At 43.0% G+C, this 15,759-nt stretch overlaps 2 protein-coding genes across 3 annotated transcripts in view; one reads left to right on the top strand and one right to left on the bottom strand.

The window, feature by feature from the left end:
• Nucleotides 1-15,759, bottom strand: part of LOC138259947 (uncharacterized) — a 100,589-nt gene that overhangs the window by 60,713 nt on the left and 24,117 nt on the right. The gene's annotated exons all lie outside the window — the stretch shown is intronic.
• Nucleotides 1-15,759, top strand: part of RIN1 (Ras and Rab interactor 1) — a 111,430-nt gene that overhangs the window by 86,401 nt on the left and 9,270 nt on the right. For both annotated transcript variants that reach the window (XM_069207942.1, XM_069207941.1), the window contains 2 exons: nt 1,688-2,773; nt 8,147-8,452. In XM_069207942.1, the coding sequence (XP_069064043.1) occupies nt 1,688-2,773; nt 8,147-8,452 (1,392 nt within the window). The remainder of the gene's footprint in view (nt 1-1,687; nt 2,774-8,146; nt 8,453-15,759) is intronic.

Raw genomic sequence — 15,759 nt, 5'->3', positions numbered from 1 at the left:
CCTACAATCCCTACTTTTTAACTTTGACATCTGAACTCTATCTCAGGTCCTGAACTGCTCTGGGTACGCTTTCAAGTGTAGTCCTATAACACTTAAGTTTACATCTGGCCATGCTATAACCTCAGGAGTGAGGCATTTATCAAGACATGCCTTGACCTTATGTATTGTTGGATGAAAAAGATCCTCTTTATTTGAATGATGTTGCAACTGAGTTACAAACACTCAGAGAAGCCAAAGTGGCGTCAAGACAGGACCTATCTTCCACTCGATAGGGAGAGGAAAAAGCTGGGGTACAATATTCCATTCAGAGTGTACACTAGCACACCAAGTCAACACAGAGGTCACAGGTGTCAAACTTCTGATGCCCTTGTGCTCAAAAATCCATCAGCTCCCATAAAAGTGTAGTATAGAAATATAATCCTTTGCCTCTTTTTGTGGCACAGGTATTTTATTTGCTTCTTAATTACCTGGATATACCTTTTCTCCTTTGCTGCTTCAACTCTTAAAGTAATGTTGACCCCACTGTCTTATCTATTTTATCAATGTTCTAATTAAAATGATAATGCGGGTTGAGGTGTAGAATCGGGACTGTCTGAGTCTTTGTAGGACTAAGCCCAGTGCCAAAAAATGAAACGTCTACAAGACAAGAATTCAAGTCAAAAGTAGGCAAAAAGTTAAATTGCGAGGTATTAGCAATCATAATATGTCAAAATAAAATAATGAAAGAAAATTAACATGAGAGCCAGACTGCAAGTATCAGCCAGGACCAAAGTATATTTCAGGAAGGGGACCAACATAGAGTCTGCCACCAAAGAAATTAAGCAAAAGTCTCTAAGTGTAAATCAAATGGCAGGCTAACATAGTGTCTGCACAGTTAGGAAAGCAAGACATTTTTGGCATATCTCCCAAAAACATACTCTTTTATAGGGTTTTAGAGAAAGAAAACTACACACTCAGGGCCTTATTGTGACCTTGACAGAGGGATTTTCTCCATCACAAATGTGACGGATATTCTATCTGCCGTTTTAAGATCTCCATAGAATATAATGGGATCATAGTACGGCGGACGGTATAACGGTCACATTTGTGATGGAGGAAACCACTAGGTCAAGGTCATAATAAGGCCGTCAGTGTGGTGAGACATGGGCTAATAGAGCTGGATTAACTCAGATACATTCAAGTAAACTGATCACTTTTTAAATACACTAGATACATCAAATAAGTTACATTTATAAACACCTACTTTGCTGCATATTAATAATGAGGTGTGCATAGGAAATTAAAGAAATGACATGATGTTTATCTAATACAGAAATACAGCAGACGTTTGGGCTAATGAATGGTCCATAGAAAAGATTCGAGCAAAGGACCTTAAATGTTACAAAGACAGCCAAATCCTGAGCATGGCTTCATTGTGACAATTATATTTTGCGCAGTGAACAGTACCATGGAGGCATCTGTTTTGCTGACTTTCTGAACTAGAAAATTACACAGAGAAACACATTCTTGTAGAGAATGCTAGTCCACATAAAGTAAAAGTGCATTTTCTTTCTGCAAATGTGAAATAGTGCAAGTTTGGGAAGGTCTAGCTGAACCAAACTTAAACACAAATTTCTTATTATTAAAAACGCACTCACAGTTTTGTACTTCTTATTATCACATAGCTATATACTGTTTCTCATTCTAGAGTTCTGGAATTCATCGCTCAACACACAGGAATTGCAGTCTAATCAAGAGAAGTCTGTACGACCAGATGTTCCAGTCCTTGACCTCTCCAACTGCTCCACCCCTGAGTTGCTGGATAATAATCCTGTCTGCCTCCTGAAGACTCGTAGCCCTTTTGAGCTTGACTGCCTGGCAGCAAATGGGGCACTTCGTTTCTTCAACCCACTGTTTCTGGAAGACGGTGTGAGTGAGAGCCGCCTCAAGCGTGGACGCTTCAAAAAGAGCATAACCGTGCGAGTGTCAACAGAAAATTCCAGCCCACTCTCACCTCCTCCCAACCCTCCACCCCCGATCCCAGCAGAGGCCCTACACAGGCAAAGGCCTGGCACGGTCCCAGTGATGAAGCAGCCCAGTGTGGATGAGGAGTATAAGCAGCCCAAGATGTCACTACGATCACGTCTACGGAAGAAACTCAGCAAAGGAAGCTTGGATATTGGACTCAAGGGAGTATCTATGCTTGCCCCCACACAGGAAGAGGAGGACTACCAGGTGCCCAGGTCTGGACAAACTGAACAGGTCCAGATGTTAGCCCACACTGAAAGACTCAATGTGAACAATGATGTTAAATCTACGGATTCTGAATCCATGAATCCTTCTCGAATCTCAGAGATAGAACCATTGGACTTTGATAGCAAGCGGCTCCCATCCCTCACAGAGCTGGACAGCAGCTCCCTCAGCAGTCTTGATGAGGTAGATATGGATGGGCACCACAAACACTCCTCACCTCAGCTGCAGCGCAAGAGCACAACATCGATTCGGCGGTCCAAGACACCCTTCCGGGCTGTCAGCGAGGTCTTCCTCTCATTCCTGCCACCTGAGAGGAAGGTTGTGAGGGTAGTGGAGGAACTTGCCCAGGACAGGAGAACAGCATTTGGCAATATGGTGCAGGATTTCTTGACACTGTTGAGGAGTAGGCAGAAGGTGCCAGAGCCCTGTAAGGCAACACTTCAGGCGGTACGACTGTTTATGTCACAGATGAAGAACTGCCTTCTAGATGGTTCAGAACTAAATTTGTCTCTCCAGACCATGCTCCCTGAAGAAGACCAAGGTGAGTAGAAACATAGCTATGTAGTGTTAGTTGAATATTCACTTCAGAGTAGACGTATTCAAACTGATTGCAAATTGAGACACCCCACTCTGCTACATCACTACATGTAGATGTTGGCACATCTCATGGGATTATTATGTGTGCTGTCCATGTAAGGAAATGGAAGATAGAGAAGTGTGTGTATGTGTGTGTGTTTGTGTGTGAGTATATATCTTGGTTTCTCTGTGCTATGCAAGTTCAGTCTGCAATGAAAGCTTGCACTTCTGTTCTACATCAGAATCCTGTGCATAGTTTTGTCATGGACAGGAGGCTGTAAAGGTCCAACACTACCTTGATTCAGGTCTATGAAGGAGCCCAGCTTAAAGTCTTTTGAGTAAGGAGTCCAGTAAGAATACTTTTGCAGAGCAAAAAACAGGTAAAGAAAGCATCTAATACGGCAAGTAATACAATTAAATATAGGTCAAGGTGGTGTTGCAATGCATCCTGTTCTGACCAACGCCGCCTTATTTATTTATATGGTCTAGGCAAACAATGGCATCATAGGAAAAAAGGTTGATACCATGTGGGATTGGGAACCTTGACCACAAACACTGGAAGTGGACATCTTGAATAGGGATGGATTTAGGGCTATCCATGCCCCCGTCTTCAGGAGAATTGTTTTTCTTAGGGCAGGCAGGAGAAGATTGAAATTATGTTTTAACATGTTTATTCCTCCATACTCTTATGCCTTGCCAGTAAATTATTCAGCTCAGCTCTTAACAATGCACACAGATTCTTCCGGGTTGTTGCGGATGTGGTAACGAGTGGGAGCAATCTCCTGCCCACATGCAAAGCAGGAGGACCAAATGGGTACTGCCTTCTTTGCAGTAGACGACAGGCTAAATGACCAAAAGCATTCTGCACACCACTGCGTAGGATGAGTCTTGTTTCCAGGTGAAACAGTGTGCCACCTTTGTGAGGCTCTAGTCTTATCTGGATGGCACTAGAAACAACAATGAATCAGCAAGGATGCACGGACATAAGAAGCATCTTTACAAGAGTGTTCACTAGATAAATAATCTTTCAAATGCATCAAGAATTGCAAGCAACCCTGGAGAATTTGGGAGTCACAGTTTTCTTGAACCTCATATTCAGGTTGCCCTTGTGCCATAACAGGAGCCGGTTCTGAAGGTAAATGATGATATGGATCGGAAACATGAAGGTTCATTTATAAAGATGGACGTCAGTATGAACTCTTCAAATGCAAGGAAACGTCTGATAAACGTGACAGGACTAACCTGATGAGTGATGATAAGTGGCCCAAAGTATTGTGGTTGACACTTGAGCATGAAGAAAACAAAGACAGAACAAGATCTTGACACGAGGATCTTGACAAATGAAGAATAGGTTGATCTTGACTTTTCAGTTCTCATTTTGACATTAGAATGATGTAAACTGTCAGAGACTAGTGTCTTTTTGGTAAATGGTTTATATAGTCAGTAGCTGCTGAAATGAAGGGATCAATATGAGGTGAAGAAGAGAACATTCTTAGATGGATAACTGCAAATAGAAGAATACTGAAACTTTGATGGCACTATCAATTGCATTATAAGACAATTCTGCTATAAGAAGATAGGAAGTCGAGTCATTTGGGTGGCATTACAGTAACATCGTAGAAACTGTTCAAGACAATAATTAATTCATTCTGCACACTGGACTGAGGACAAAAATTAGAAGTAAGATCTTGTTTTTGTGCCTTATAAATAGCTTTCTAAAAGTGTGAAAAATATTTACTCCTTGTGCCATAAATTATGTATTAAAGACCAGTGATAACCATTGTAACTTGAAAACCTTCTAAGGGTGGAATATCTATAATGAAGTCACTAGAGGTCATACACCAGGGTTCATGAGTAACTCATAATGGCTGCAAGTAGCCAGAGGGTTTGGAATGTAGAGATTTATTTGAGCACATATGGTACAAGAGACAACATATTCTTGAACATCATAATGAACTTTATACCACCAACAAGAACATGTACTAATGTGGGTTTGACTCCTTTTTGGCCTAATGGACAGAATCATGACAAATGCATTAAATTAAGATTTATTTCTATAGTAGATATAAAAATCCCTTGTGGTGGAGTTTCAAGTGAAGATCCTCTAACTCCTTTGAATACAAGTTCTAGATAATCCTTGACTCTTTCTAAAAATGAATGAACAATTTTGACTACACAACGAGAAATAACAATCCTCTGTTTGTAGATATGTGAAAATTCTTAATAATAACAATATAATGCATCAGCCAGAAGACATTTTGAACCAGGAATATAGATTATGAGAAAGTTGTACTTTGAAAAAAAATATGCCTATGTGGTTTGACAACTGTTTTATGTAACATAAATTAGGTTTCAGGAGTGCACTGCCACCAAAGAAAGAAGGCGAAGCCAAACAAATAGGGTTCAGTTTTTATTGTGAGAAGTGTGGGAAAACTGGGCGGTAAACATTTTCTGGATTCCCCACAAATTCCATACCTTTCCCTAATGGTAATGCAAAGAAATGGCATGACTTTAGCCAAAGGTTTGGTGTCTGCAGGGAATTCTGGGTATGAAAACATTGTGGGATCAACATAAGCCATGTCACTTTGGATTTGGCTGGGTCTCTAGGTATGAGAAATGCCTTAGGGTTCCCTCGTTGCAGCCTGACCCAAAGGTCGAATCTGTAGGCATTCTCCATGGTAGGTTAGAGAACAATGGGATTTATCACCCTTCTGAAAGCCCATATGTCAAACTTACACCCAAAGAAAATCAAAATTTCCTCTTGCGTGCCCCAGAGAAGAAGAAACACTGTTCGGGTTGGATTGTGACCTCATGTTTGGAAGGACCAGCTCGACATTGTTTATTTTTTAAATATCCCTACCATCCAGTGGGTAAGCTGTGCCCCCAGTGGCAGATTGGGGGTAGATCCACCCATTATTCACACAGCCGTGCAGGAAGATTATTGGGGTTTTAGGGTTGGGAGGTATGGCCCAATGTGGGTCAGCCCCAACCAAAAGAAAAAGACAATCTGTGGGTGTAGTGGACTTTTTGCTCCCCCCACTCCCTGGTGGGGAAACTTGGGCTTAACCCCCCCATCTGTCTCCTGGACTGGCACAAAGAATGCTGGGGCTTTAGCAGTAGGGGTATGCCTGAATGGTACGGTGGGCCACTCCCACCACATATTTTCTTTTCTAGAAATGTTTTTTAAATCAATGGTGAATAATGGGCATTCTGGCTCTCTGAGAGGGTGAATAAGGAGTAATCCCCTCCAATTTTCTCCACCCCCCCCCCCAGTGCAGTGAAAAAGACTGGTAAGGAAAGTACCTGGACGGGTCTCCACTCCCCTTGTGTTTATTAAAACATAAGTTTCTCAGGTGTCTAGTTGGCTTTCTACTCTCCCAACGGCAGATAAGTAGTGAACTTCCCAAATTGCCAATGGTGCCATTATGGGGCGGGGACACTGCCCGATGGCTGAGTGGGCCACCACACCCCTTCTTTTTTCATTAAAACACATTTTCCTTTTTGTGTAGTTGGCCTTCTACCACCCCGGAGTGGGGCAAGTTGCAGTTAAACTTCCTAATCTGCCGGCCAGTAGGGAAGAACGTCTGCCGGGGGAAATTGTGGGAGAGAAGCTTGGCCCTAATCCATGGTGGCCGACCCACTGTCCTTTTTTGTTTGTAATTCCTTCTTGTCTAGTGAGCTTTCTGCCTGTCCCCTGTGGGTACGTCAGAATGATGGTTTCTTTTAATTTATTTAATTGGTGGGAGCACTTCTCATGCATGGGTCCCCCTACCACCTCCCCCCTATGGTGTTTAGTGTGTCGAATGATGCTTGCGGATCGTGTCATGCAGTGAACCTCAAGCAGGCATCCACTAGGGAGTGGTACAGCTGGAAATGGGACATTGCCTCTTTCTATATATCGTCCACTTTCCATCAGTTCCTCTATCACTTGGATTGGTGCTTGGGGACTTGGGATATGCCCCTGACCACCTATCATAGTGAAACCAGCCTGCACCTAACCGTGGGGTCCAAGAACGGGCTACTGGGATAAAAGTAAACCTTAATGCTAAGATCTCCTTCAAAGCTGTATTTTTGAACGTGAAGCTATTCTAATTCTAGACTCAGGTCCTAAGAAGATCAATGGTAGAGGCAAATCTATGGGGTCTTGGGATCACAATCTGTCATGGACTGGATGCTGTTGCAGCCTTTCTCCTTCCTTCTTGATTGCCTGAAGAAAGAAAATTCCTCCTACTAACCAGGACCATACCTTACATTAATGTACATTTGAAAACGTGAGTAGTGTCTCAGGAGAGAAAAGTCAAAGATGGCAGGAAAAAACTCATTGGCAATATTGGTATTTTTTATTGAGGATGATGAATGATGCAGAAGATGACAAGCAAGGCACCGATGCTACCCTGAGTCACGGTTGAGAAAAAAGCCCAGTATAAAGTCTTCCAGGTGAGGAATCAAAAAGGGAATACTAGTACTTTAAAAGTGAGCAAACAATCAGGGACAAAAAGTGTTAATGAGGGCAATGATGGTGATGAAAAATAGGGGATGGAAATATTGTGACACATCTTTTTCCGGCCAAAGCTTCCTTATATATGGTCTAATCATGAAGTTGTTTCACAGAAAATAACGTTTGAACCATCTTGGACATCTTGGTTTGGAACACAAACACTGGAGAACAGACCATCTTGGATATGGATTTTTTAAAGACTATTCAGGCCTACCTCTTCCATAAAATGGGCTTCCTCTAAATGGCAGGAATAAGAATAACCTAATGGTTGACATCCGCCTTTCCCGCTATACTTCTGTGCTTCGCCAGCCACTTCTTCACCCCGGCTTTTCACTCTGCGTGCAACACCTTCTAGTTTGCTGGTGGTCACAGGCACGCCGGGGGTCACTGAGTGGAGCAGGAGCAATAATCCACATGCTGAGTGGGAAGACCATAGATCTTCCTTGTTGTAGACAGGACGATGAACGACCGTGCTACTGCTGCTTGGGAGAGTTCTCTTCCCAAGAGTAACAGTTATATGTGTGTGAGTGAAGTGTCTGTTGCAGGTGCTCAGGCAGTTACTGCTCCATGTTATGGAATGTTACATTTGTGCTACACATACCATACCCTTTCTGTGTATTATGGAAGTTGGCACTGCTGAAGACTATTCTGTTTAGATGATGTGGGTGTGAAAAAGACGTTAACTATGCTGCCTATGCTTGTGTATGTGTGTGCTTGTGTGTGCGTGGGTGTGTGTGCACCGTGTGTGTGAGAGAGTTTGGGAGAGAAACAGTGCTGCTGCCTGTGCTCCATCTGCAGTAAGTTCTATTGACCTCTCGCTTTGCTTCTTTTTCTGCTAAGATGGGGTCATGGAGAAGGCTATGTATCGCTGTATCCTAAAGCCTCTGAAGAGGTACCTGGACTGTCGTCTCAGAAGGGCCTTCACTGAGGATGGCTCTCTTCTGCAAATACGGGAGAACTTTGCCCTGGTTCGACAGAGAGGGGCACAGGCCTTTGATGTTAGATCAGGCCTGCCAAGCCCCCAAGAAGTAGACAAGATTCGGCACAAGCTGGTAAAGATGCAGAAAGCTTACTCGCCGACTGACAAGGTGATCATTCTGCTGCAGGCCTGCAAGCTGATGTACAACTGCATGGCAGCCCACTCAGGTGAGGCTGTTGTTCCAACATTGCTGATTTATAGGTATAAATATCAAATGTTACCTCCATTACCAAACATTACAGAAAAAACAGTCATATTGTTAAGACTTGCACGAAGAAGAAATCTTAATTATCTTAGATACAACGTATCCATTAATTTGAACCGCATAACAGCTAGCGAATCAACTATTAGAAACAACGGTCACCACACCCTTCTTGTGCCCTGGACACAGCTCAGTGCTCTAGGTTCCATCTTGTATCTTGAGATTATCGCCTAGTACTAGTCTTTAATGATCCTGCTATGTAGATTTTTTTCCAAATACCACATTGGAAAGTGCCTCAATGGCGACTACATACTAAACATGAAAAGGCAACTTTCAGTTCAAATCCACTGTTCCACAGACTCAAAGCGAGCCTTGAATGAAGCAAACCGTTGGAGGTTTTATCATGGTTCTCTGCGTGTTGCCAGTGTGTTTGCGCCTTGAAAAGTTGGCTCAGATCAGTTAAACTGTTTGTAAATCCTGGGTAAGGGGAGTACATACAGAAGCAATAGCTGTTTTTGTGAATTTTAAGTTATTTTTTTGCTTTCACATGCACTGGTGCGATTGCTTATATTGGGCCATTGTGTTAAAAGTGAATTAAGGACAAATAGGAAAAGATACAATAACAGCCTGGCATTTCAGACGTGCAAAAACGTTTGTCAGAAGAACGATATCTGCAATGGGAGATTGATTTCCATTGGCCTACACAGTCCAGTGACATTGAAAAGAATGGCAGGGGCGTAGTTTGATCATTTAGACTTGGTGGGGGGGGTTATAGGAGACAAGGGGGGCAAGGAGCTTCAGATTTCCCAACAATCTAATGTCAAAATATATTATACAATTAGGAGTTTGCATGAGAGGGGCTTAAGGGACAGCGTAAACGCAGAGGAATGCAGATTGGTAGGGTTACTAAATAAGAGAAAACACAATATTTTGTAAAATAACCAACATTTTTGAAGACTTTCAAAGCAGAGAGAGGATGAGTGTGTGTGCGTTTTTGCTTGTGCATAGTTAAGTTAAATATCCCTGATGAAATCTGACAGACACTTCGCCATACCCGACTGAAAGCATTTATCCCTAACGATTAAAAAAAAATACATTTATTGTGTGTGTGGGGGGGGGGGGGGGGGGGGGAATGCCCCAAACAACCCTTTGAAGGTACGGCCCTTTAGAATGGGAGCCAGACAGAAAGGCAGATAAGGCACATGGGGCCCCATTTACTAAGAAACGGGTTGCAAAAACTAGCTGTAAATTGCACACTAAGGGGCAGATTTAAGAAAAGGGCGCTGCACCACTTTCTTTGTGCCCCTAAGCTCCCACTACTACCACCGTATTTAAAATATGGCGCATCATGGCGCAGGGTAGGAGGCAATAGCGTCAGAAATGTTGTACTCTATTGATGTACTTTTCAGGGTTAGTGCCAAAATCTTGGCACTAACTCTGAACAGTACATAGGGGCCCATTATAAATAATGGTGTGCCCCCTTTTAAAATCTTGTCTGAGCAGGCATTAAAAATGCTGAAAAAAATTACACAAAGAAATCTTTAACATTTCTTTGCACCATTTTGTTGCCCCCCAATGGGGAAACGCCCACCTTGAATACATTATGCCTGGCACAGGCAAATACGGCACTAGGTGTTACACAGTGGCACAATACATACATTGCGCTACTTTGAAAATCTCGTATGACGTTTTTGCCATAATATTGCCACATTAACATCAACTAAAATGATGCTTATGTTGCTATATCCTGGCGCAAGGGGCTCTTAAATCTGTCCCTAACTGTTTATGACCTGTCTCTGATGTTTCAATGTGATCTATGTACTAATAGGTTGCATCACAAATTCTCTCATTCCAAGGGGCTACAGAGCCACATATTCAATAATTATTAACTTAGCAGGTTGCTATTCCAGTGACTGGATAAAAATAAAGGGTTGAGGGTCTGCAGGGACAGAAGACCAACATCTCTGAGTTTGTGTTTCCAAATGCAGGACTTTTTTTAAATCAGCCCATAAAACTGACAATGTCCCTACAGGAGCCAGTGCTGTTTAAAAAAATAAATTCTTGTGTGGGTTTATATCAGGAGGAGCAAGCAATGATTCCCTGGACCACTGCCGGCTCCCCCGAGGTTGTCCTACATTATACACAATGAGAAGGTGTTCTAAACAACACCTTCCCTTTAGCCAATCACCACATTGCATTTGGAATACATGTGTAATTTTGTGAATCTTGGGGGTTGCGATTACAAAATGGCTTTGTACCTCCGGCCTATGGCTTATAATTGTTTCATAACAGCTTTATGAATGTTTCATTTCTGCATACAATATTTGTGCTGCTTCTCCCTGAAACGTAAAGGGGCCAAACGAATATATATGTTCGATGGCATATGTAGCTGCAGATACACATGCTATACATATTCTGCCATCTAGTGTTTGGTTCGGAGTGTTACAAGTTGTTTTTCTTCGAAGAAGTGTTTTCGAGTCAGGGGATCGAGTGACTCCTCTTCTTCTGCTCCATTGCGCTTGGGCATTGACTCCATGTTAGATTGTTTTCTTTCCACCATCGGGTTCGCATGTGTTTCTTTTCGCTCCGATAGTTAGAGTTGGAAAAGTTCTAAAACTCACTAATTCTCTTCGGTATTGTTTCGATCGCCTACCATCTTCCATCGCCACTTCGGTACCGTCGGGTCAAACATCTTTACTCGCCCTTCGGGCCGCCCGCGCCCAACTCAGGCCTAGTTGGGCCAACCGCATGGAAGCCTCATGGACCGGACCCCATTCCGCTTTTGTCCTCAGTGCCATGCAAAATTTCCCTACACAGACCAACATCTCGTCTGTAATCTCTGTCTCTCCGCAGACCATCGGGTAGAAAATTGTGAGGCCTGCAGATCCTTCCGTTCAAAGAAAACTCTCCGAGACAGAAGAGCATGAAGACTCGAGATGGCGTCCAAGAGCACCGAACGTCTCGACATCAAGGAAGAGGAGATCATGCATACGGCAGTCTCCGTCCGAGGGTCCGACTCCGAACAGGACCAGTCACGGCAGGACAGCATGTGAGTACGCCTGCCCCTGTCCCAGCCAAGCCCAAACATAAGGCCTTGGGAACGCCACTGCCGGAAGGCCATGGCTCGACCTGTAAAAAGACCTTCGGTGACTAACCGACAACTTCAGCACTGAAAAAGGCCACGCCACTGAAGCCTTCGAACTCGAGCCGAAGCTCTGTTTCCGAAACTATCGGACATCGATCCTTTGAGTCGAAACCTTGAAAATCGCATTCGGAGCCAAGGCCAACATCCACTCCCAGCCTTTTGATACCGAAAAAAACAGCTTCGGAGCTGAAAAGGCCAGTTTACACGGAGGAACATGTACTTAAAGAAAGCCATAGAATCACGGAGGAACATTTGCAAATGGAGGATATAGATGAAAGGCAAGCCAGAATTCATATTCACAAGGACACTGGCAAAATTATAACTCCACCTCCTCTGCAGCCTAAGAGGAAATTGGCCTTCTAGGGACAATTGGACACTGCTCAGCCACCGGCTAAAGTGCCAAAGACTAAACAAAAATCTCCATCTCCTCAATTTTCTCCTCCTCAGTCTCCTCCTCACTCTCCTCACTTGCTTGTCTCTCCCCCTACTACTACATTAATTTTATTCACAGCAAGACAATGTGGATCCATGGGATTTGTATGATCCAGATCCCATTCCCAATAACAACCCAGACTGCTATCCTTCCAAGCCATCACCACCGGAGGACAGTACAGGAAATACTCAGGTTTTAGCTAGGGCGGCATCCTACCACAATGTTGCCATGCACACTGAGCCCTTAGACGATGACTTCCTTTTTAACACACTATCCTCTACACACACCACCTATTAGTCCCATGTTAAAGCATGCACACCAAATATTCCAAGAGCCAGTAAAGGCTAGGAAAATTACTCCTAGAGTGGAGACAAAGTATAAGCCACCTCCCTCTGATCCTGCCTTTATTACACAACAATTGCCTCCTGACTCTGTAGTCGAAAGTGCAACCAGAAAGAGAGCCAACTCCCAGTCATCTGGGGATACAACCCTACTAGACAAGGAGAGCAGAAAATGTTATGCTACGGGCAAAAGGGTGGCATCGCAGGCAGACAACCAATGGAGGATAGCCAACTCCCAAGCACTGTTGGCTAGATATAATAGGGCCCACTGGGACGAGATGAAGGATATAATACAACATCTCCCCAAAGACCAACAAAAAAGGGCGCAACAAATAGTTGAAGAAGGGCAGGCTATTACAAACAACCAAATCAGGCCACCCCTAGATTCTGCAGACACAGAAGCTAAAACAATCAACACTGCTGTCACTATACGAAGACACGCATGGCTTAGGTCTTCAGGATTTAAACCTGAAATTCAGCAGGCAGTCCTTAATATGCTGTGTAACCAAAAACAGCTTTTTGGCCCTGAGGTAGACACGGCTATTGAGAAAATGAAAAAAGATTCAGACACCGCTAAAGCCATGGGTGCTTTATATACAACACAATACAGGGGGTCCTTTCGGAAACCCCAATACAGAGGTGGATTTAGAACCCAAACACCTGAGGCATCCACCTCACTAACAAAGTCAGCCTACCAACCTCAATATCAAAGAGGGGGATTTAACAGCAATCACAGAGGCCAATAACCCAGAGGCAGGGGAAAATATCAATCAACCAAGCAAGCCTCACAGCAGCCAAAGTAGTGACTTACCATCTCTTCCCAACTCACACCTCACCTGTGGGGGGGGAAGACTGCAAAGGTTCCACACCAATTGGCTACCCATTACAACAGACAACTGGGTATTATCTATTATCCGCAATGGTTATTGCATAGAATTGGCACAAATTCCCCCAAATATTCCACCAAAACCACACAAACTCTCCACCCAACATATCCCCATGTTGCAAGAAGAAGTAAAATCTCTATTACTCAAACAAGCGATAGAGCTTGTGCCACAAGATCAAATAGGAACAGGAGTTTACTCACTGTATTTCCTAATCCCCCAAAAAGACGGAACCTTAAGACCAATATTAGATCTCAGAACCCTCAATCTTTACATCCTGTCAGAACACTTTCACATGGTAACACTACAGGATATGGTCACACTGCTACAGCAGCAAGATTTCATGGCAACATTAGACCTCAAGGATGCGTATTTTCACATACCCATCCATCCAGTGTACAGAAAATATCTCAGGCTTGTAATTCAGGGAAAACATTATCAGTTCAAAGTGTTACCCTTCGGAATAACAACAGCTCCCAGAATATTCACAAAATGCCTGGCAGTAGTAGCTGCCTACCTAAGAAGACAACACATTCATGTCTTCCCATACCTCGACGATTGGCTAATAAAATCCAACAGTCATACACAGTGTCAAAACCATACGCATTACGTATACAAACCCTACACACCCTAGGGTTCTTCATAAACTACCACAAATCGCACCTACAACCTGCACAAATTCAACAGTATTTAGGAGCCACACTAAATACACAAACAGCACTTGCAAGCCCAAGTCCACAAAGAATAAAAGCATTTCACAATTTATTGACACAAATACAGCCAGCCCAACAGCACACTGTCAAATTCGTCATGAAACTGTTGGGCATGGTGGCATCCTGTATCGCTATTGTCCCACATGCAAGACTCAACATGCGGCCTTTACGACAGTGCCTTGCACAGCAATGGTCACAGGCACAGGGTCAACTTCACAATCTAGTGTTGATAGACCGCCAAACAAGCATATCAGTTTAGGGGTGGAATTCCACAAACCTAAACAAAGGGCGGCCTTTTCAAGACTCTGTGCCTCAGACCATACTTACAACAGATGCATCAATGACTGGCTGGGGCCACACCTCAACAATCACAACATTCAAGGACAATGGGACACGAAACACAAACAGTTTCATATAAATCACCTAGAATTGCTAGCTGTATTCCTTGCACTTTCAGCCTCTTCTCACTCACAAGAACATCCTTATCAAAACAGACAACATGACAACAATGTATTACCTAAACAAACAAGGGGGGACCCATTCATCCCAACTCTCCTTCCTATTCAAAAGATTTGGCAATGGGCAATCCACAACAACATTCACCTTGTAGCACAATACATTCCAGGGATACACAACCAATTAGCAAATGTTCTCAGCTGAGATCATCAACAAACACACGAGTGGGAGATTCATCCCCAAGTGCTTCAGCCATACTTTCACCACTGGGGAACACCAGACATAGACCTATTTGCCACCAGCGAAAACGCAAAATGCCAAAACTTCGCATCCAGGTACCCACATCCTCTATCCAAAGGCAATGCTCTATGGATGAATTGGTCAGGGATATTTCCTTACGTTTTTCCCCCTCTCCCGCTCATTCCATTTCTAGTCAACAAACTGCGTCAAAACAAACTCAAACTCATACTTATAGCACCAACATGGGCACGTCAACCCTGGTAAAAAACACTATTAGATCTGTCAGTAGTACCACATATCAAACTCCCGAACAGACCAGATCTGTTAACACAAAACAAACAACTGATCAGGCATCCAGATCCCAAAATACTCAATCTAGCGATTTGGCTCCTAAAGTCGTAGAGTTTGGATTTCTACAACTACCAACTGAGTGTATGGAAGTAATCAAACAAGCAAAGAAACTCACTACCATGCAGTGTTATGCAAACAAATGGAAAATATTTGTGTATTACTGTCAATCTAAACAAATTACCCCTCTTTCAGCATCAATACAAGACATTGTAAGTTATTTACTTCATTCACAAAAGGCAAATTTAGCATTTTCATCCATTAAAATACATCTCACTGCAATCTCTGTGTACTTGCAAAATATACAGCACATCTCTTTATTTAGAGTCCCTGTTATCAAAGCCTTCATGGAAGGATTAAAACGCATTATTCCACCTAGAACACCTCCAATACCATTGTGGAATCTAAACATAGTGCTCACACGACTTATGGGTCCACCATTTGAACCTATGCACTCATGCCAAATTCTATACTTAACATGGAAAGTTGCCTTCCTAGTCGCAATTACTTCATTAAGAAGAGTTAGTGAAATCCAAGCTTTCACAATTCAAGAACCGTTCATACAAGTACATAAACATAAAATTGTACTTCGAACAAACCCAAAATTTCTCCCAAAAGTTATATCACCGTTTCATATTAAGCAAACTGTGGAGCTACCAGTCTTCTTCCCAAAGCCAGACTCTGTAGCAGAAAGAGCCCTGTATACAGTAGA

The sequence above is a fragment of the Pleurodeles waltl genome, chromosome 9 (genome assembly GCF_031143425.1).
Source record: "Pleurodeles waltl isolate 20211129_DDA chromosome 9, aPleWal1.hap1.20221129, whole genome shotgun sequence".
Lineage (NCBI taxonomy): Eukaryota > Metazoa > Chordata > Amphibia > Caudata > Salamandridae > Pleurodeles > Pleurodeles waltl.
This window is presented reverse-complemented; position numbering and strand designations above follow the sequence as displayed.